Raw genomic sequence first — 23,875 nt, 5'->3', positions numbered from 1 at the left:
AGCTATCCATTATTATCCATTATTGGTGCTTAATGCTGGAAAAACAAGCCTGCTAGAGGAAATGCTACAAACATTTTAGAACTTTTCTTTGTTTCAAATTGCTCAAGGAAGAGGCACAGTATAATATACCCCTACAGGATATGCATGTTGAGCCATATGAGCATGACCAAAGAAAGCCCAACCGCCCATATGGGACGCACAGAGATGAAAAACAAGTCACCTCTCCTGCTGGAAACTGGAACTGTCACTTTCTGTATTTCTAATCACTGACTATATACTGACATAATAACTCATTTCTGGTGACAAAGTTTCGGCCCTTAGCACCACTATCGATGAGACCCTTGGTCCAGACCCCTATCTCCCCAAACAGAGCTTCACTTGATGTACTCATATACAAGTTAGAAAATAACATCAACTTTTGACATCTCAACCAAGTTTTGAGCAGCTGCTTTTCTTGGAAAGCAGCCGTCAACACAGTCTCTTCATAGTGAACAAGCTTCCAGCTGTTTTTTTTCTCCAGTCTATGGATCGCTGTTGTCCAGTCAACAGAAGCCCAGGGTGAATCAATGAGCGAAGAAAGAAAGGCTGCTCACAAGCGCTGTCAATCTTTCCTCTTGATTGCTGTAGCAGCAGTAGCAATCAATGGAATGAACACCAGAGAAATCATGTACACTCATGTTACAGTTTCCATTACAGTTTTTTTTTTTTTTTTTTTAATAATATAACTACAAATCAGTCTGTTTTTGATGTAGATGGAGTTAACTTCCAGGTAGGTGGTTTTGCTCTACTTCAAATTTCCATGTCAAAAAACCTTATTGTGTCATTCATATGCAATGGCACAATAAGGCACTTACCTTGGAGCAAAGAGAGCTATGTTGGTTGTGGGAGGACAAACAAATGCTTGAGTTTATAATCCATTATTTTCTTTTTCCTTCAATCTGAATTTTCCTTCAATTATTGCACACTCGCAATTACTTTCATCGACGGTAACCTTCTTAGGTTACTCCAGGGAAATACTGATGGGTGGAAAGCAAGAAGTACAGAATCTATCCTGTCCGATCTGATCCTTCCAAGTCGACCACCATCCTCATTGTTTTTTAATGAGGAGCAGAGTAACAGTAAGCTGCCTTTCCTTCACATCACCAGCAGCTTAACTTAACCTTTAACACATACTGATTATTTCTGTTGCAAATGTAAACATATATGGAATGAGTATTTCCAGTTCTGCTCATGTGTTTTTTTTTCTATTACAAAATTAAGCCAGTGTGTGTTTTCTTGCGATCCTAAAAAACATTTCATAGAGTTTCACAAGTCACTGTACAGCAGCAGTTTGTCTACTATTTTACTTTAATAACTGTTTCTTCTTTGAACCCAAGCATTCCTGTAAATTGACTTTCAGTACATCTTTAACAGCCTCCTTCCTGCTCATACAAAATAGTTTTTGAATGCCAAGTACTTGACTTCTAGTACACTGCAGCTCAATACTCCTTTAGCGCCACATACTTATGTTTATCCCTGATTCTCTTTTCTGATTTCTCTCACAGTAACTGTTAGGGCAGAGTGCATATCCGCGGCCTGCAGGGAGGCTGATTTCTGTGGCAGCTGTTTGTCTACTCAAGGGGGTATAAGTGATGAAAAGCAAGTCCCTTTATTGAGCCACTTTTTACTGACCATCTGCACAGCTACCATCTACTGAGAGTGTGACATTTTGTGCAAATAAATGCTGTACAACATAAAACATACTTTTATTTAAGTAATACTTTAGAAGGGCTACACTAATTTGCATATGGCAAAAAAGAACGTCACTAAGATCCAAGAAGAATAGTAAATCAGTTTTAGTGAATTTGCACTTAGTGAAAGAAAAACTGTAATCATTTACTAGCAGTTCTTGTTGTGCTTCACATTACTGTACATACATTAGTGTTGTCACTGCAGCCAGATTTAAGAGCATGCAAAAAAGTTTAACCTGAAATGACAAGGAAGGGACTATGGTAATTTGAAAAATGAGTTTAGTCCATTAGTATGAGAAGCCTATGGTAGCATTCATATCTACTAATTTCACTACAGAAGGACACTGCAGGCTGGAACACACTTATTTCCACTTCAGATATGACAGGCACCTGAAAACAGCCACACAGCAACCTGTGCTTTGCTCCTACCCCCGGGGCATCACACAGAAAATGAAAAACCTATAAGAATTGATTCCCTGACGAAACTAGATCTGGCTGATGTGCTATGTATGGAATATATGTCTGCTGGAGATAGAAGTACTTACCCTCTCCCCATCGATTCCCTTTTTCCCATCTGATCCAAGTTCTCCCTGCAATGACAAGATTGAAAGTTAAAAGGCAAGGAAAGGACCCTTGGAAAGTTTATACTTAAATCTTTTTTTTCACCCCACTTTTACATCCAGAAGGTCTAAATAATTTGGTACAGCTAATACCACTTTAATATCACATCTATATCTCTATATATATACACATATTCGCCCCAACACATGCACGCACAAACACACACATATAAAAAGGAAACAACTGTTTACATAGTCAAGTTGATCAGACAGTACAATCATTAAAATCAGTCTTAAATTGCAGGGAAATGTAACTGCTTGAGAAGGGCGCCCACATTTCACAGAATTTTGAGTGTGTGTTTGACTTTTTCCAACCTCATGCAATTTAAAACGGCTTTAATAAAGAGCATGAAAGAGGGGTGCAGAGGATTTCCATTGAACCAAAATGAAATGTCAATCAAAGGTGATTACATTCTTATTCGTTTTGGTCAGTTGTAATGTGAACGAGTAAAAAAACACCAAAATACTGCAATAAAAGGGTTCGGCCAAATCTGTCGTTCCAGAAGCCAGCAAAAGATAAGCTTCATCATACATGTGTAGATGATCAGCAGGAAGCAGGTAAGATATTATACAGTTAGAGTTCAGATGCTTGTAAATTTCGGTAATCTTGCTTTGATCCAATGAGCCCTATGAAAGACTTTGAAAGGGACTGAGTCGAGCGCAACATCTTGCTTTCTAGTTTTTCATAGACGATCAGCTATCACTGACATAAGATAATGAATACATTCATAAAGAAATATTTTCTCTTGTATTGACTCACTTAATGCACTAAGGAGCTTTAGTAGTAACAGGGAAAAGGTTTATCAACATGCAAATGTAAGCACCTAGGGACTCCACAATCTAATCACAGCACTGTACAGATGGACTGTTTGTTGTAAGTATGCTATTTCTATCATGTATTTTTATTGAGTTATTGTGGTTACAAGAATGTGTCTACAGTCACACACAAATACCTACATGTCACCAGGGTGACATTGTGTTCCACATACACTGCCATGTGCCATGTGGCAGGACATAACAAAACAAATCCTTCCTAAATGCATCTATTTATGAAAGTAAAACTGCACTAAAGGGGTGAGAGTAGAAATGTTTGTCCACTCCTCATTGGTGCAATTAAGTTAAAGCCCACGCTCTAAAACTCACTTGCAGCTCCTTTGAACTGAGCTTAGCAGGGAACCACACACACATTTTGGGAGCCAAATACCAAATTCCCAGCAATATTGTTTGCACCACTGCATCATTTCAGCTCCAGCAAAGTATATAGCAGAGTAATATCATAGTGTATGTTTTCTGGGAAATAAGCTGGTACAGGCTTATTTCCACAAATATAAAATCTTAGAGGCTCATTTCCACAAATATCCTTCTGATCACTGATTCTTCTTAAGCTACCCAGCCCCTGCTTTCCACACACTCTGCCAGAAATATGTGAGATGTCTCGGAACTTGTTGGCTCTGTTATTAGAGTGTAACCTATACAGTTCCATGACCTCAGCTGGCCCGTAAAGCTCAAGCAAACTGCCATATTAAATTGTCCAAGGGCAACCATATCATCACTCTTATATCGACAGCTGCATGAAATTGTTGTTCACACATTGTGGCTAACAAAAGACTGTGATTTTGTCCAAGGGCACCATTTAAGACAGAAGACAGCAATACGAAAGAGCCAGAAAAAGCTTAATTGATCGGAGTTGAGCTTAGGTATAAAATACTATGAAACATGGTACAGTGCCTTTGCATTTATATCAATACTACTGCTGGTGCACTTAATGTAGACTTTTCTTGTGCACTGTTGTGTAGCGAAACAGCTTTAGCTGGCTCCAAAACTTCATCTCAGAATGAAAGATATGCTGTGATATTCCATATTACATGTATCAAGCTTCATCTGCAAATGTCCCCCACAGTGAGCTTAACATCTTCTACGGATATAAATCCAGGATTAAGCCATCTTTCACGTCCAGGAATGATACTATTTTCTGCAGATGCATAACCTGTGACCACAACCATCTGCAGTACAATCTATCACCTTAATACAATGAAATATCTAGCAGATATGAATGTTTTCTTGCTGTGCATTTTCTTAATTTTCTGAGAATAGAATCACAATCCCATACCCTCCCTCTCCAATGGATTGAATTATTACTTTAAGACATGGAAACAACACCCATGTCCTGGCAATACACAAAATGGGGCTTCCTAGAGAGTGGACCTACCCTCCCCCCTCACTAAAAGAGACACACACAGACGTCCGAGATGCCACATTTGATGCCCTATAATCTCATTGATGAAGAATGCAACAAAAAATGTATGCATATTGAGCATGTGAAATCTGGCTATTTTCTCAGCTCTTCAGGATGTAACAGCAACATCCAATTACAAAATGAGCACTTAGCCTGTCTTAAAGCTTCCATTAAAATGTGCACTTTTCTCCTAATTTAAATGTCTGTCTCCACAGCAAGCCATTTGTTTTTCACAGCGAAGATCTTCCCAAAGACCGCATAACTGATACACTGATGTTCACCCACAGATCCCAGCGCTCTGTACACAGACACCCGACACTCCCCTACTACAACGACAAGGACACAATCCCTCAGTGGTTTCACACCTAGGACTACTGCCAACTGTGGCCAATGGAGGCCCTTGGCCAAGCCAGAAACGCTGGCGCTGCTTGGGTCTGAAGTTGCGTCTCTGTATCACAACCATTCAACCCGTGCCAACCAATGCACCCACTTGCTGATTTAATTTGATTTTGAGATTGCTTTGTTTTCTATGTTGCTGTGACAGGGTCAACACAAAGGCAAGCCAGTGATTCAATCCAATGATGTTAGAAAATCATCTCAAAGTCGGGCAGTGACAGATTCCATAAATCACCAAACAATACGTGCCACCTGCTATTCACTGCATGAAAAAAAAACATGCAGTAAAAACAAAAGTCTGTTGGGAAAAACAAGCTAAATGTGTTGAGGGAGGGAGAAAGCATGAAAAAAAACTGAAGCTCTCAACTGAGTTCATGTCAATCACAACTTTAATCACAGCTCTAAGGGAAAAGCCACACCGGGGGACTTTGATGGTTAGGTTTTTGAGTTGTTTCTTCAGTGAGTAGCCTACCTTATGTCCTGGGTTTCCTGAAGCCCCGGCCTCCCCAGTGTTGCCCTGTGACAGAAACAACACACAGAACAGTTAGTGAAAGGTCTCTCGTTCACACATTAGTGAATAGCTTTATGACGGATTGTCATTTCAGCAGTGGTCTTGCTTCTACAGCTGTTCCACAAGTTACGGCTGACACAGTGGCTGAGCAGCTGCAGGTCAGGATACTATTTCCCAACAACTGGAAAGCACAAATCTGAACCTTGTTAGGATTCATTGTATTATCTTAGTAAATTCATTTTAAAAAAAGAGAACAGGACAGGACAAGAAAAGAAAAACAAAGGGGTATAACGTTAAACAGGGTGGTGTAGGACTAAACATAATGGGGGAGAAAAGGAGAGAGATTATCCGCAGTGTTGTTAAGAGAGAGAAGATGGAGGTAGATAGTTATTCAACAAATTAAGCTCACACATAAGTTGCTGCAAGCTAAGAATCTAATTAAATGGGATCCCCATTCACGGTCACTTCTTCATTACTAAAACTCAATATGCTTGTTTAAAAAGAACAGGTAATGTGTCTAATCCTCATAACTGAGATGCCATCTCTATAATATGGGTTAAGAACCCATTATTCTAGAAAACAGTCTACCTTTTATAAATACTTAGCACGATCGGTGAAGATACTGTTCTTTGACTAGACATTAAGCAGATGGCCATGTGATATACTTTCCCTGGACTCAGCAACTAAATGATTATTCAATGTATGAGACAAAGGATAGTCAAGGCTGCTGATGCTGATTCATTAAGATCAGATAAGCTTCCTAGAAAAAGCATATGGGAATGTACGTGTTTCACAGTGCGCTCAATTCTTCTTTAATTTAAATTTTCTATTCAAATCACTTACACAAAACCCTTTTTTGGAGAAGCTAATAACATTTTCACGCTGATGAATATAATAGGAAAATCGGAAGGTTTTGACAGCTCATCGAAATTCACTGTCAGCAAAATAATAAAGCGTCTTGAATAAAATTCCTTGATTCACTTGGGAGGTACAATGGGTATAAATTGAATTAGAGAGTACTAATTGAAAACACAAGCCATAAGGGCAGGAGAGTTGTAAATGGTCAAAAACAAATTAAAAGGCATTGTAAAAGGGGAAGAAGTTTTAATTTCACCATGATGCCTGTGTTTTTTGTATTTTTTTTGCATGTACATGCAGGAGCTGTAAAGCTAGTAATACCAGGGTTTATGTGCAAGGCCATAGAAAATGGATTTCCTTTCAAGTAAGCTGCATTCTTATGACCCAATCCTTATCTGTTTAATTTCCTGAGGGATTCTGGATTAATCATAGCAGTTTAATCCCTTTGCAGTGCATTAGAATCCTCCATCAAACTCTTGACTGTAATGCAGGATAGTACTTTCTGTTGGAGTAACACCGCCAAAGTAATCCACGCACACTTTCCTAAGAAAACCTCTGTGAAGGTCACTGTGATTGGCCTGCACTTCTCAATATGGGTGTTTTAAATGCTCTAAAATTCCGTTAATCCGTACAAGTAAGGATAAATTGTTAATAAGTATACGCTGACTACTTTTTAATCCTATACACTATGAGATTCTAATTCTGGTAATTGAAAGTCTCATGAGCTTACCTTATTAACAGTATTTGCTATGACTTTGTTACCCATGTTCAATGTATTAGAGTGCAAATCTAAAATATTGCAGCAACATGTCACAGTCACTGGATCTCATTTGGAAATTTAGGGATCAATATGAATTAAATACGCTTAAACAGAGGTCCCCTGCTACCACAATTAACCAGACAAATGAATGTGCAACAAGGTCAGAGGCAAAAAGAGTAAAGCAATTACTACATGTGGATGTGTCAAAGTATGATGTGTCTGATTTACTGCACAAATGGCTCAAATTGAACTACTTTTCTACTGTTTTTCTCCTATTGGTAGTGGCACGTGGACATTTGCAAATCCCACAAGTGAAGATAAACATTTTCACTGGATTACTGACATTTTGTTGTCTTCAACTATCTGCTTCAGTTGCTTACTACACTTACATTTAAGCTAATGCTAGTGAATAGCAAACTGAATCTGGTTTGACATAATTTCATATACAGCTCTGCCTGCATTATTAAATCAAATACATATCAGCCTCTTACAGTACATTGTTAAACCAAGATGATTAATTTCTAGGTATTTAATGGTAAAATAAAGTGTGTCACCACAGCTAAAGCACCTCAGTCTATCAAACAGCAACTGTGGTTTGTGAGAACTCATTCAAACTCTAAATCAGGTAAATTAAATTATCTTAAAGCCCCACTCTCAGTGTACTAATTGCCGGAGTGGGACGCTGCTGCTGTGCCTGTAAATGTATTGATTTTACTCATCGTTTAACCATGGCTCCCCGCCTGAGATTTATTAAATCAAGACTAAACCTTAGATTACATGTGGTATTCCTCACTGATTTTTGCTCTCATCCTGCAACAACAATTCATTTTATGCCAGTATAAGGAGATGAACAAGGGGATTAGGAGAAAAAGGACTTCTGAAACCTCGGGTAGGAAGAACCTCTGGGGAGAAGTAGGTCAGATATTTATGCCATAAACACTTTTTCTCGACAGCAAAATAAATGTTAATTTATATATTAACATTTCATAATAAAAAACAAAAGAAAATGAAAGTAAGAAACCAGAGAATTTCAGATTCAGCAAATGTCTCTTTGATGCGACAACCTCATATTAGGTAAGTGTATGTTTGAGTAACTTTTCCATGCCAAATGTAGAAAATACAAAAAAAACTTAATAATAAACCTGACTCAAATAGATCACTGGCAGCAGATGATTATTATTATTATCGAACTGTTTTTCCTTTTTCTCCATTTCTGATGCAGACAACCATGACATTTTTCTCTTCCTTTCGTCACTATTTTATCGTGCAGGCAGCAGTGTTTTAAAGTAACCAACAGACAATGAGGCAAAGTACTCATGGGATCAAAGTAAAAAATATTTTTTTTATGGTTTACTTCAAATCTGTTTCACATTTATTGTCATGTTTGAAAAGATACAAAATGAACACTGTATTTGGACTACTTCATTACCATAAGCACATTATTTAAACAGCATTAGAATAGGAGTCCTTCTGTCTCAACATCACTGTACCTGGGATCACTAAAGGTGATTTCCACTGTTTATGCTATATATATTTATTTATAAAAAAAAAATCAGTGGTATCAGTAAAATTGGTCCAAACAGACATAAAGGGTGAAGCTAATTATAAATAAGGAGCTGTGCAAATTGTCTGTGTACCAGCCATATAATAAATAATAAGCCTTCATCAGAATTTAAATGGGATGATACTTGAGTTCAGTTAAACTTCAGTTCACCATCAAATTTACCAGCCTTCTGACAAACAAACCACATATACCTTAGCATACTATTTATCCAAAGTGGAACAATGGTCTAGTATTTTCATAAAAATGAAAAAATAGGGAGATGTTGTTTTTCCTGAGTAAAAACAATGATGGAGTTTTATCAACTGACTGTTCCAGTTAGTCTTGAATGTCTAGTCCCCGATCAAGATTTTCCTTAACTTCATTGATTTAGTGTTCAAGCCTGTAATGGGATTTGTTGTGAATTTTGTTGTTCAGTACGCAAACAAATGGTGCCAAGTATTGATTTGTTTAGGACCTGAAATTAGATTTCAGGTGTTAACAGCGTGAGCCATTGACTCATAGCACAAGACATGGCCGGCATGAAATAATAGGGGAAAAAAATGGAATGGCCACTGGAAAACCATGTTAAATCATTGTGGAGCACTGTAACACAACACATGTGCACTAAAGGGTCTCTGTGGGTGGGCTCTTAGGCTTCGGTTCAGAACTAACTCAGGATTTATCACTATTTGTGAAAGAGCATGTCACGGTGCCTGCCACACATGCTGCCTTTTGTGAAATGCAAAATTGCCTGATACGTTCTTACCCCCTGAATGTAGTCATTTCATTTAGCAGCAAGTAATTAATCACCAGGACCGCCAACACACTCAAAGTGCACACATACACACACATTACAGCTTGAGTGCTGATCCCTGCTAGGTCAATTAAGAGTAATTAGTGGCCAATTATAACACATTTACAAATCTGATTTGAACAATCTGTTGCTATACACACACTTTTGGTAATATAATTATATATTCCTAACAAGAAAATGGAAGAAAATGGGCTTGAACAAAGCACATTTAATATACAAAGATCTATGACATGTTTTTAAGAGATGTCTCCTCCTGAAAGCATATAAAATGATAAAAAAAAAAACTAACTGACTAGAAATAACAACTATAAGGATTACAGTTTACAGTTTTGAAATATCTATATATCTCTCTGAACAAAACAATGATGAAGTTGCTCATTCGTCCAAGTTTGTTACTGACATTGCCCCTGGACTTATAGCAGCTATGTGCCAATGAATTAATTGCTTTCTTATTAATCAAGAAATCTAATTTCAGATTAATTTAAAACTATTTTTGACGGAACAGAGATCCAGAATGTCCAGAAGAGCAGCACTTGGTTGGTGCCGTTTGTAGGCTAAACAGCGTTAAACACAATAACACTTAAACAGTAAGAACGATTCATTATGTAAACAGCACAAAGGAAATACCCCAGTTTCAACTCTACTGGTACAATGATTTTACACTAATAAATATGTTGATTTTGTGCCTTCCAGGAATGAGTGGTTTTCCAGAAACAAGTCATCCTGCATATCTTAATCCCTCAGCTACATCATGTTAATTAGGACACTGACCCCAGAAGCCATCTGGTCTTATCAGTCATAGAGTACCACCACCTGTTCACCCCTATGAATCCCATTCATAGCCGAATGCATTCTCACTCTCACTTTTTTAACCTTGCACAGACAGCTAAAAGGGGGATTAAATACTCCAAAAGATGTGATTGTCTAGGGAAAAATACCATTATTTGTCTGGGTATTTGGTGGGTCATTTATGTTCTTTCTTGCTCTCCAAAAACAAAAAAACAACACCTACAATTTTCAGTGACAGGGCATTTACCATTTACATTTCCACCTGTCTATTGAGCTGTCATGGAGAAAATATTTAAAAAAATTGTAGTGATTGGACAAATGTATGATTTCCTAATTCACAAACCTTGGGATATTTGTGAGAAGCTTCATCTTGTGAAGGTAATTGTAAGGTAGCTCTCTGAAATACCTTGATGGCTGAACATGACCCTTTGTCAGACACTAAAGCATAGACATTTACTTGGAGAGAGGAAGAGAGAGAGAGAGACAATTCATTTCCGACAAAGTATGAATTTGTCCTACAGGGACTTGCTCTCATTCTTCACATTTAGCCCTTGCAACTGTCCTGGAAAACTGGCCTCAGAGAAAAACCCCGGTAGCAGTTGAGATTATCATTTGAGAATAAAAGTATGGTAATATTTACAACATGAGACAAAGCATTGGGCCCACTGATAACACTCTATGATTCAGTGAATGTTTTTTCTGAATGATGTATGACTATTAGTGAATTGTGGATGTTGAGCGTCATGTTGCCCACCTTCTTAAGTCTAGGCTGCAGTGAAAATATTGCATCTAAAGCATTCACTTAATCCCTGCATGTTCCCTATGAATTAAATACCAAGAACAAGTACTGTATGTATCAATATCATAAAAATGTTGTCCATACCTTGTCTCCTTTCTCTCCATTTATTCCTGGCAGTCCAACTACACCTGGAAGACCAGCATCTCCCTGTGCACATCGTATACATTTGTAGGGTTAAATGATGACATGTAATTAAAGAGAACATGTGGCTATGGATATTGGATCTGTCTTTATCCCACATGAGCTGCATAGTGCTACATTTTGTGTGAGAACATGAGACACCACATACTTTGAACCTTTACAATGGAGCACATAGTTATATATACACACAAACACACATAGGGTATATATACAGTATATATTTATATATAGTTATATATATATATATATATAAATAAATAATTTTTGTCAGAAATTATCCTCCACTATATTCAATAAAATCTAAGTCTTATCATTACTGAATGAAAAATTGTTCTTGACTGAAGTAGTAAGATGTTTTAACATGCAAATAATGATATATAGGTATTTAGCCATGTAGAGTCAGAGTGTTATTTTAACATTTTAAAAGGCTGTCTGTGGAACCAAACATTACGTTGAAAGCAACATTATTAATGGCAGTTAAAAGAATCCGTTCCTATTTTCACAAATTCATAGCGGTTGGCAGATTTACCAACATTGAACAGTTTGGGAGAAATATACCAGTGTTTGCTTAGACATCACGGCTATACTGTCTACTTTTATAAATGTCCGTTTACTGACAGTTTAGCGTCTGTGCAGGATGAGAACACGCCGTGTAAATCAGTGCTGGTTCAGTTACAATAGACATTACACTTACTCAATTAGAGGCCCTTGTTGGGGGAATTGATTGTACCTTTTCAGCTGGACAGTGACATCTGTCAATTGACTCTGAGGCCGGCTGAGACAGCATCTGGGGGAGCTGGGCTGTAACCAGGGGAGGGGAAGTCCCATTAAAGGTCTTCTTGGCTTCGCACTGGATCAATACAGAAATTTCGCCATTTAGCCACCATCCTTTGTCATGTTTGCTGAATGCCAAAAAACTCCAAAAATCACTGTAATGCAGCACACTTAACCTGGGTTTTAGCTGTAATTTATTTACATCATGCTGCAATAACAAATATCAAATGCATATTGTGCAGGGACCCTTGGATAGTACGAAGCAGACCAGCAGTGATAAGGTTGTCTCTCAAGGTTGTGACAATTCCCTCGGAGTAATTTTACACTGACATGACAGCATGCTTATGGAGACATGTAATAGTAAGGGGTCAAATGTCATCTCTCCATTTGGAATCACTGTAACATTAGCTGGAATTGATTCTTGGGTGATGGAAGATCTCTGTTATTGAGTTTCTGCTTGGGGACGTGTGCCCTCAAAGACCAAAAACGTGTTACACTTTCATTGTCTGATCTCACCGCATAGGTTAGAATATAAACTAGGACAGTCTGTTACTACAGAGCACCAAGACATTGGGTGGATGTGCTTTATTAATTGATCCCCTGATGTATGGTTTTCTGATTCAGAATTTTGGAGGCAAACATATATTGCATCTTATCATTTAATGCAGAGTTGTTAAATGCATTATATATGATAAATGTTGTCTCAAACTATTAATACTCATTACTTGTTGTCATTTTATTTTTTATAAAGAGTACTACATGAAGAATTATAGCATTTTACCTTTGGCTCCAGTAGCTCACAGCAATTTTCCATTTCGGCCATATAAGGGTCACAGTAGAGCAGCATTTTCTTTAGTTCAATCTGTCGGAAAGAGTTCTCATTAGGGACCACTACAGCATCCCTCATTAGATTCATCATCACATAATACTCCTTTTTTTCCTAACAAAGGTCTGATCGTCACTTGTTAAGACAGGAGCATGCCCATTGCCAACTAAACACTTCAAAAACATATACATATATTTCAAAAGGCTTCAACTTCTGCATGAATCGCAGCTGCTTCAGAGCAGAACTTGAACCCTACTATTTTTTTCAGATGTACTGACGTACAGCTTTACTAATCACATGGACTAATAAGTCAGCTGTTAATGCTACTTAAGCCAAGTTCTACCCTGAGGCATTGGGTGACCAAACCGCATAGCTGACTGAATGTTTTTTTTAGCACATTGGGGCATCTCTGAGAATGAGCAGACCTAACACATACAACACAATGGAGGATTTACAGAGATTAAAAAATATGCCCCATAGGCATGTTTTAAATACATTTCAAAAGCACTTGTGTATTTTTTAAAAAAAGTCTGAGAAGACAGTACAGTATTGATAGAGATGAATAACAAAATTACAGCGTCAAAAACTGGTAAATCCCTAAATGACACTGTGTAGATTTAGCAAAAGACAGAAAGGGAGAGAGAGAGAGTAAAATGTTTTTCACAAAGTTTGCCTGGGACGTACATCTACGGGTCGTCCATCCTCAACTCGTGTGGTGATGAGAGTGTGCCCACTGGGGTCAACGTTGTCCTTCTCGTCAGTCAGTCTCCTTTCTATTAGCTTGCAGTCCATGTAAATGGAGACGATGTTGCTCTGTACAGAAATGCTCAGCTTGTGCCACTGGCGATCAAAAAGGGCATGTAGGTCACGGCTCTTAAATGTGTAGCGGGGAACGTTCTTTAGCTGGCCCTGGAAAGAAAACTCCAACACCTTCTTGCCCCCATCAACCACAACAGATACCTGAGGAGCAGAGAAACATCCATCTCATGATATTCTATTATATTTGTAGATATTGAAACTGATCTGTGACATTAAAACATACAGTGGGGCCCACCTGACTGCTTCCCGGCTGGTCGAATATCTGCCAAAGATACCAGCGGTCTTTTTTTGTAGTTCTTCTCACCCGGAAAATGGTGACAAGGGAGTATTCACTTGAAAGCCCATTTGGAAATATTACTCTAAAAAAACAACATATAAGACAGTCAGATTCTCCAAGGATTTACATATTATCGTCATTAAAACAATAAAAGAAAATGAAAGATGACAATGTCAAGTGTCATTTCTCAATATTGAATGTTAACTCTTTTAAAGCTTTCAGGGGCTGAACAATGAACCAGCCAATCAACTTCAATGATCAATAAAACATTTCAATATCCTCCTTCTGCCGAATCATGCTCATAAATAAACCTGACAAACTTGATTTAGCTTGATGAATTATGTATACTGGCTTCCCTGTCTTTCAGATAATGAAAACATGTGGAAATTGATCCAAACTCTCAGAAGCCAATCTTTTACCTCACTGAGATACTATGCGCTACAGTTATAGCTGCCTTGTGCAATGCCGTTATAGGTTTATGTGAATGACCTCAGCTGCTCTAGAAAGTCAAATCGCAATCCGGTGTTCACAGCTGAAAATATGTTCCAGCTGAAGCCAACTATGCAGAGGAAATAGGGAAAATCTAGTAAAAACAATATAATTTCAAATCACACCCACTCTCAGATGAATACATCCAATAACTCATCTCTCAACCCACACCCTTCCAAATTTATAAATTACATAAATAAAATAAAATAATTTTTTTACCCTTTAAAGTGCTCTAACCCTAGCCTTTACTCCAAACTCAGATTAACAGTCAAAAGTGGAAAAGCATAAACATAATAAATCAAGATCAGCAAAAATAATAATAATGCAATGATAAGGTCATTGATAAGGCAGAGCACCGCCTGGGGGAAGGGGGAGAGAGAGTTTCTTCAGACAGGTTGGAAATTAGTTTTCACTCCAATATATCATCTCCTATTCTCTCATAGCTTCATAGCCTCTTCTATTGTGTCCCTTGAATTCTTTGAGATTTCGGTGTAAACGGTACATGACTAAAATGATAAATACACCAAGTTAAAGCCCCCGAAAAATGCCTCTTTGGAAGGCCAAGGGCTGGGAAGGTTATTTGTTGCCCAAGGGCGAAAGGAAGTGGCAGGGTAATTTGTATTTCTAAAATGCATTCAACACAGAATATTTCCATGCTGCATGTACAGTTAACCACATGTAGCAAATGTGTTACACATTATCATAAGACGCAGGCAGGGAGTGACATAAAAGAAAAATGTAAAAGAGAACCCCAAGAGCCTTTGCACAACACTGCAGCTTACGGAACATAATACATTTAAGCAGGTTTAATATAACAGAGATACTCTGAGAAATACACTGCAGGGCTGTTGAGTTCACTCTTTCCTTTACAAAGTCCCCAATGAAGTCTGCTCTTATTTCATAACACAGTCTGTCTACAGTGCGGCGCACTTGATCTTTGAGGGCCCAGAGGGTTAAAGTTCTTGACCTCGTGTTGACTGCCATTTGTGGCTAAATGGCTGTGGGTTGGTTTGAACGCTGCTATCCTGACTCTTTGAAGAAAGTGCTACTCTGCATGTTTAAGAAAGTGATAATGAGTGAACGAAGAGGATCTGCATTCATCTTGCCTGCTTTCATGCTACAATGCTAAAAAAACTTTCACAATATACTTCTGCTTTTGCCAACCCTATATCTTATATGTTCTTTTTATTTACAACAAATTTACATTGGCAACTTTTTTTTTTTAAATGAAACTGCCTCCTGTTTTCAATAACAAGGTTTTGTTCCAATGCAAGTCGTGTGACGTGTGTATGCTGCTCTACAGGCTTGGATTCTACAATGTGAGGTAGTCTTGTCTGGTTCCAAGCCAAATTACTGAAACAGCCACAATGGTAAGGAGCAGCAAAAAATAAATATTGAGTAGAGTATCTTTAATACAACAGTTACTCCATTTTTTATTCGGAACCACCATGTGTTTTCTGGAAACTATCAACCCTCTTGGAAAATGTCTTTGGCCATGCATATTGCTTGGCAGGCACTACTCCTTGTATAATCAAAGACAAGGGTTTGACAGAATGTCACAGCAACACTACCGGTCTGGTACAGAATCTTCCGGAAGCGGCTTTAGTGTCCTGGCTTGTAAGAAATACTATCATGGGGGATTTCTTAAATGAGTAAGGGTTTGATTGTATTGGCTGCAGCGATCTGTTTCCTCTGAATGTTAGCGTAATTGGCTCACATCCCTATCACTGACGCTGAATCCTCCAACAGATCAAAGTGTACCATCAACCATGTCAGTTTATACCCTAAATGCATCATTCATGCTAGCAAGGACTATAACTTCCTCTCTGCATGACTCCCCTTTTCTGTTTAAACATGGAAGTGCTATGCTTGCCAGCATGATAGAAGACTGCAGCTGATGAAGCCAAATGAAAAGCTGACTGAGTGTGCATGTGTGTCGCTGAGATGTGTGAGACTGCTATGTTATCATCACTCCAGTGTAAATAAGTGTTCCTCTCCACACATACATAATGGAGAGATAACACTGTGATAGCAACAAGCCACCAGTAACAGACTTTCAAATATGTGTGATCTGCCACCATGACTACATGACATAAAATTAATTCAGAGTCATTTCTTGCCTCAAATCAACATTGAATAGTTTTATCAAAATGTGCAATTGGTAATTGGTAGAAAGTCACATGACATAACAAAACTGCTGCTCTGACTATGAAACAAGTCGTCACGGCGGCTGCCTTAGCTGTTTCTCACTTCCCCCAGGACCAAGCATTACTTCCCAGATCTGACATCTTCCATCCGACCATCAGTTGCCCTCAGACTTCATCATATTTTGTTGATGGTTGAAAGAATTATAATTATTAATTGGATGAAGCTTAGCACTCTCACCATTTTTCAATGGCTACAAAAGTCAAACATATTTACATGATGTAACACATCACTTACCAACTACAAGTAAAACTGCCTTTTTTATATAAAGAGATGGACATCACTTATTGACTACTTTAGTTATGAGGCTTCTATTTAATTGTTTTGGTGTATCATTTTTGTGGGTATATGTATAGGTAGATGAAAGTGTGTTCCACTAATGAAGGCTGTGATTTCATCTATATGTTTATATATGTCAAGTAAAGCCCAATCTAAAGGTGATTATATTTATTAATGTTAATTGCCTGTCTGTCTGCTTGTCTGCATTTGAGTCCTTTTCCTTGAAGCCAGGTTTGTACACACCCTCTGACACAAATTACAGTCCTTGCATTTGGATATGACAGTAAATATAGGTAAGTTAAAGCACTTCAAGTTGCTAGGATGTGTGAGGCTGTACACTAAAAAGGTCATTGAGGTCAGCGCATATGGTTACAAAATATATTTTTGGACAGAAAATCAAAAATACAGACAAGCTTTTCAGAAATTATCTAGATGCTTATGAATTAAAAAAAGAGTGTATCAGCTAGACAGTATCGATTGCAGTAAACCCATATGATTAATTGTCTGACGCAGGAGTCATAAACCACCGAAGCCACAGATTGATAAACAAACAAACCCTGGTGATTGATTGATGCACTTTATCTCAGCCGCCGTGGCTCCTTTGTATCTATAATTCACGCTACTATTTATGATACCTTTAGCTTCTACATATAATATGAAAAGGGTTTTATTGTATTCTGTTGAACATTTTAGCTGTTACCAGTTTTTTTTTTTATAATAGTTAGCATTCCAGTACCATAAATAACATTACGAGACTTTGTAGGCACATTCAAAGGACGCGTTACGTCCATTCCCATTTTAAACATGAGCAATGGCTATTATGTTACATTTTTAGGAAAATTAATTCCTTTTATGTCCTTTTGTGCTGGGCTTCATACTGACACATTGGTTTGTTATAATCGTTAAGACTAGACAAGAACAAACAGGCCTTTTCAAGGTACACAAATGTGTTGAAATACGAGTTTGCGTCCTTCCTTTATACTTGGGTTTTATTTTGCAAAACAAAGACTATAATGTCAGTCCAAGACTTGAATGTAACGAGGTTGCTTGCTACTTTAATGCAAATAACAACTAAAGAAAAGAAAAATCATCCATTTATCTTCTTTTGCTAAACAGCTAGAGAAAGCAAAGCACTGTATTCTTCAGACAGACATCAACTGCAGCACTGTGCTTTACTACTGTGAAAGAATGTTGTTTTTTAATATATGTTGCATTCTTCAGGGGATTTTCTCACTTCACACAAATGTTCCTGTGTCAGCTCTTATCTATGCGTTATAATGTGTTCTGTGCCAAGGAGCGGGCAGAACATTAGCCAGATCTAGAGAGTCGAGCATCTATTGCTGCATATTTTGCGAGTAAAGTGAGCAATGTTTTAGTGGCTGCGGCGGGGGCAGAGGGGCCTCCTGCTCGGTGCAATTGCCCTCGCTTTCCTTCCTCAGCTGACATGCAGTATCACCTGTCAAAGTACTTAGATAATTGGATATGAGAGGGATCGTGGTCTGGCCACTATAACCAATGACACTGTCAGCAGTGTCATTGAGAACCAGCATCTTGCAGTATGAGCGCGGACTGAGGGACAGACTGAGGTAAATGTATTTTTGGTTGTCTGACTGAACAGGGAAGCGGATCACAAATCACCTGGCTCTATGATTCTTACTCCTAGCCAGAGAGAGAGTGGCAGTAAAAGTTTACAGTTGCATGTCATGTAAAAATGTTAAAAATATCCTCCCCTCCCTGAAGAATGACACAGAGTTCTCTTTCACTATTTCGACGTAAGTAAACAAAATAATGAACATCACAAAACACATTTTTTTAAATTCAAAACATAACTGTAAAGCCAAGTTTGGCAACTCATACAGTTCTATACTGTATTTGACACTGGTCTTTCTTGATACAATTGATGGTACTTTTCTGTCTAAGTGTAAAATATTATATCAAATTAAAATCCCCACTATATCATCATATTAGCATCAAGGTGATGTCACAGAGCGGCCCCACCAGTCGACCGGGGGAATAAAGGTCTTCAGTAAATGGCGCCATAGTGGTTAATTTATGTCGTTATTTTAATATCCCTGTCTTACAATACGTGCTCCAACATTTTTTTTTTTCGTTCCTTTATGTCCCACTTTGTGCCCTTAGGAGATTTCTAGAATACACGCAATATATATTAATTCTGTTGAAATTATTCCCTGTCTAACAGCTCACCTCACAGTTTGCCCTTATTAGCCAAGGCAAATGGAACTATTGCTCTGAGCAGGGTACATCTGGGTTGCCTCAAATTAGCCCTTTCATTAAAACCAGCTATGGCTACACTGTTTTACTTCTTGGAATATCACCGGATCTGAAAGGAAAGCAAGCTTAAACCCTCATCATGTTCTGCACAGCATCATGTGGTCTTGTAAGAAATAAATCCATAGTCAGAACCTGTACAGGAGGGAGCAAAACAGTAATAGCCTATAGGTGTTCAGATGAAGATGAAGACTGCAGTTTTAATCCTGCTCTGGCACATATGAGCCACTGCATCTTATAGCGTGCTGTTTCATTGCAAGAGCATGATAGTGTAAGAGATGATGCAGCATATAATGCAGGGAGATCATTTACTAGGTCATGGCTGACATGAAGGCTGTCTGTCTGTTATCCTCACATGTCATAAGGAACCGGAGTTCTGAACCCAAATGATGCAGAACATAAACACACTAGCATGCTAACACACACATGAGGATGCTACTCACTTTGTTGCCTTAATGAGTGGACTGCTTCCTAAACGAAATGACGGCAGGTCCTCTGTGATCGTTCCCTTTCGGAGAAGAAACTTTTCTGTGAGATCAAATCCTGGGAAGAGGTTTTGCAAAGTGTCACTATTATTTTATGTAAACAAACCGATGTTGACTTATTCACAAAGCAATTGTGTTCATTGAGAAAATACCTGTGATTTCCAGGGGACGATCTAAGACTTCAGAAAACATGTGCTCCTCTACACTCAGAGGGGGACAAGAGCCATCTAGAGAAAAGCCACCAAGAAGTTGGTTGTGCCGGGTACAGGTGTGCATTTATATTTTGGACCGGTTTTGACAAGTATTACAGAAGAGGAGACGATAAATTGAATCATGAATTCATTTCCACAGTGCATTTCCTTTCCAGTTCTTCAGCGGAAATCGACATCAGGGCAGAAAATCAATTCACTTTTTTTCCCCATCAATCTAAAAAAACTTTAGTTGAAATAAAATAACTAACCCAGACATGACTGGAAAGTAATACAGAGGCAAGCCTAGAGCTGTTATAACAAAAGATGGGGATTGACTGTTGAATACTGATTGATGACATTTTTACAACTGTAATGGATTTTGTTCAAGCTGTCACACTCATTCTTTCCAAACATATAAAGTGGATTCCCCAAACAATGCCATCACAAAAGCTGGATTTTTATTTAAACAAATTAAGAACCATAAATGATGGACAAACACACATACCTGTTCGTTCACTCACTGACATTCCATAAGTGCAAGGAATTAAATTTACAGTCCAGAGGAAAGAAGTCCATCTTAACAGGCAAATCATGGCTCTGCCACTGGAAAGCAGTCCCACTTGAAAACCTGGATGCAGACAGAACAGTTTTTATTTCACAATGCAGTTCAATCTTAATAATCTTAATACTTGGTAAAATGGGGTGCCATAAGAAAAAAAATTCTGGATGCAAGTGACAACAAAGGCAGCGCTAATAGACAGAACATAACAGCAGAAACAAGCAAACAATGTCATTCTACTGATTATCATTATAAACTTGCTTTTACAGGAACATTGACTGCATTTTCTTTAGCTAGTCTGTCACTAAAACAGTCTTGTGTGATCACTAAGCCAACTAAGGAGGATAAAACTCAAAAACAGTTTATTTCACTACTACTTTCTAGCTGTAATCACATTTCACAATGATCTATTAATTAACCTCAAACCTGGGCTTTTAGTTTTTAAAAACATCTCCTAATGAGATTATATGGCATTTGTATTATTGTGAAATAACATTTTTACTGAAAATCCTGAAGGCTTGGCTTCCCGACTCTCATGCACACATGTATGTCCTTAAAGCCTCTTTGTTTGTTTAAGTAGTCACTTAATCTGGAGAATGCTCTTCTGAGCCCTTCATTTAGTAGTTTTCATGAACACCTGTCATATAGTGATGAATGGAGATGTCTATAATTCAGCTAAATCAATTTATGCCATGCAATGTTTCTGTTCAGGTTTCGGTTTCTTAACCAGCGAGCCAAGCTGCCGTTTGTAAAGTGTAATTAATTTGGTCAGTAAATCATCGTCACAGATTAACTGAGATTAACTAACACTGAACTGTGCCAAAGTTTGACTTCAGAATTCGTTTTTATCCTTATTTTACTTTCTCTGAATTGATCTATATTCCAAATTTGGTACCTTTATCTGTCACAGTCAGTGTATAAGAAGTTCACTACATCATGTTGGCTCCTCATGTAAGTATTCTTCTGTCTGGCTTTAGTCCGTACGCCAAAGCCTTGAGCTTTGTTTCTGTAATACTCTGTTAACATTCTGTTGTGTTTTGATCTGTAAGCTCTCAGCAGTGTCTTGTTCAAGGACGTTGCATGTAGGGATCCAACCTGTAAAGGGGTCTTGGGCTATTTGACAGCCGTGCCAAATCAAATCTTCTGCATCACTCTCATACCATTGCAAAGAAGGCAATATTATTTTAGGGCATCCTGGATGGTAGAAGTCTGTTCCAAAGTTAAGTGAATCAATTTTAGCAGACTACTCCAACTCACACAAAACACTTTCAGTAACTTCTGGATTGCTTTGCCTGCAAAAATGTGCACTGCTGGAATAGTGATGATGACTGAACACAAAAAGAATAAAAAAATCATCTCGGGCGCTTTCCAGGACTTGAAAAAGAAAGAAGAAACTTAACATAAGGCCAAAAAAGGATTTTCACATTATCTAGACGTGACACCAAATAAATAAGTATAAAATCTATTTGTTTTAATTCTCTAAAAAACAACAGAACGGGTCACATCTCTTCGTTAATCCTACAGAAAACTAAGTGGCAAATCATAACTCATAATGACTAACGTGCTTTTTTCAGTACCTGGAATGTAGTGAGCTGTAATCCCGTTACAAAGACTATAATCCCTCTTTACTATTGGCACATTTATCTATTCCCAAAAGACTGAAGACAGAGCTGAGAACTGAACTTGACCTCCGCAGACAAGAATCCCCCTTCGACACATTAAGGTTAATTCATGTGCACAGTGTGACCAACATTATCTTTCATGATACACACTCTCCGTCCTTAACTGCTCACTGTCTTTATCCAAATGTATCTTCCCCCACTGATTCATTCCCATTCATGCTGCAAGCACTTGAGCCTTCTCCCATGGGATCATAAAGTTTTGCATGCAGGCCAACAGCATCATGGCGCCAGGAGATGAAGTGACCATGCCACTTACAACTACAACCATGCATGGGCTGTAGACAAGCAGCACTACAGCGGTATCACATTCCCTGTGTGTGTGAAGGTGTAATGTTATTCCCCTCATTTCTGCCAATGCATGCAATACAGGCGGCTCTCGAGCCTGCAGTCACTGTTACTCTACATCTACACATGACTGATTTTAGGTGGATTCTAGGAGTTTAATTGATTGGTGCTTTAAGACCACATGTTGTTTTACCAAATGTCGTTTTAGTCTACAGCAATCCTGATGCACCACCTGCAAGGATTTCAATCCTAAATTGACAACTTGTTTATTTTTGCAGGCTACCATCACACACACATCTAACAGCACGACACTAAACTCTGGACAAGTTACTTTATCCTTTCTCTCCATCATTCAATCAGCCACTTTCGAGCAATCGCAATAACTTCACTGTAACACTCAAAGAATCCTGTTTCTCTGCGCGACCGCTGATTGGCTGGGTGTTTTTTATTTTTTTATATATATATATATTTGCAGTATGTAGCGGTTGATATTCTTTCAGTGTCCGGAACATTTCGCACTTTGCTGTTTACAAGTGATGCAATACGTTACGAGCTTACTGCTGCAGAGCCTTCATAAATCAGGAATAATAACCTGCCCGTGCCCCGGACAACACACAAGTTAGAGAGATCAAACCATGCGGGTTAAAAATGGGAAAAAAATAAACGCTTGTATACCGAGAGACAAAAAGATGCAAAAAAAGGGAGTCCGTTGTAAAAAAAAAATAAGAATAAAAAAAAATAAAAAGGGATTTCAACAGGTTAACACGATATTATTTTATTAACTGTTTAAATGAATGTGTGTCCTTAAGTACTTACAGTTGGTGAGAAAGTTTCCTCTATGGCAGAAACAAACATAAAGCAGCGAAAAGAGTATAATCCATGTGTGATAACGATCAGTCTGATTCCGGATTCCAGGACTTGGAAATAAAAGTCACAGTGGGATCGCCTGCTGGATCGCAGTCCTTATTAGTTGCACCGAGTGGCCCTCCCACTCTGTCATTATTACTGAATGCACTGTCAAGAGACTTCAGCAAACAGGCAACACCCTGAAAGCTTTCATATTAGGGGGACGTAAATGCCCAGCGGGGATCCAAAGCAAACCTCTCTCTTGTTTAACTCAGCCAGGTGCAGGAATTAAACCCCGTTTGATGTTTTATCTTTTTTTTTTTTATTATTATTATTTTTTTTTTTATCAAATTTCCTGAATAGAAGAGCTAATTGATGTGGATTTGCTCAGCATTTAAGTGATCTGGTGCGTGTAGTAAGTCAAGCATAAAAGAAAATATCGGAACAATCCAAAGGTCTTAACTCATAATGCATTCATCAATTCACGTTAATACAAATCATAGCCAGGTTTGTTAACCACATAAAGCCTAAAGCCAACCCAAACAAATGAGACATGTAGAAAGAGTAGAATAGATAGGATCAAATACAGAGACAGTTTCCAGCTGGGCAGGCCAAGTGCTGCAGTAACATACACATACTATTTTAGTCAGAATGTCATGTTGCAACACTTTA

At 38.2% G+C, this 23,875-nt stretch overlaps 1 protein-coding gene across 3 annotated transcripts in view; it reads right to left on the bottom strand.

The window, feature by feature from the left end:
• Positions 1–23,237, bottom strand: part of LOC129092268 (collagen alpha-1(XIX) chain-like) — a 99,670-nt gene extending 76,433 nt beyond the window's left edge. For all 3 annotated transcript variants that reach the window (XM_054600153.1, XM_054600154.1, XM_054600155.1), the window contains exons 1-11: positions 23,174–23,237; positions 20,337–20,459; positions 19,793–19,867; positions 19,599–19,698; positions 13,852–13,975; positions 13,482–13,757; positions 12,753–12,833; positions 11,928–12,047; positions 11,141–11,203; positions 5,455–5,499; positions 2,276–2,320 (exon numbers count right to left, since the gene is read on the bottom strand). In XM_054600153.1, the coding sequence (XP_054456128.1) occupies positions 2,276–2,320; positions 5,455–5,499; positions 11,141–11,203; positions 11,928–12,047; positions 12,753–12,833; positions 13,482–13,757; positions 13,852–13,975; positions 19,599–19,698; positions 19,793–19,867; positions 20,337–20,424 (1,017 nt within the window). In that variant the 5' untranslated portion in view covers positions 20,425–20,459; positions 23,174–23,237. The remainder of the gene's footprint in view (positions 1–2,275; positions 2,321–5,454; positions 5,500–11,140; positions 11,204–11,927; positions 12,048–12,752; positions 12,834–13,481; positions 13,758–13,851; positions 13,976–19,598; positions 19,699–19,792; positions 19,868–20,336; positions 20,460–23,173) is intronic.
• Between the last annotated feature and the right edge of the window lie 638 nt (positions 23,238–23,875).

Source organism: Anoplopoma fimbria, chromosome 6 (genome assembly GCF_027596085.1).
Source record: "Anoplopoma fimbria isolate UVic2021 breed Golden Eagle Sablefish chromosome 6, Afim_UVic_2022, whole genome shotgun sequence".
NCBI classification, from domain to species: Eukaryota; Metazoa; Chordata; class Actinopteri; order Perciformes; family Anoplopomatidae; genus Anoplopoma; species Anoplopoma fimbria.
This window is presented reverse-complemented; position numbering and strand designations above follow the sequence as displayed.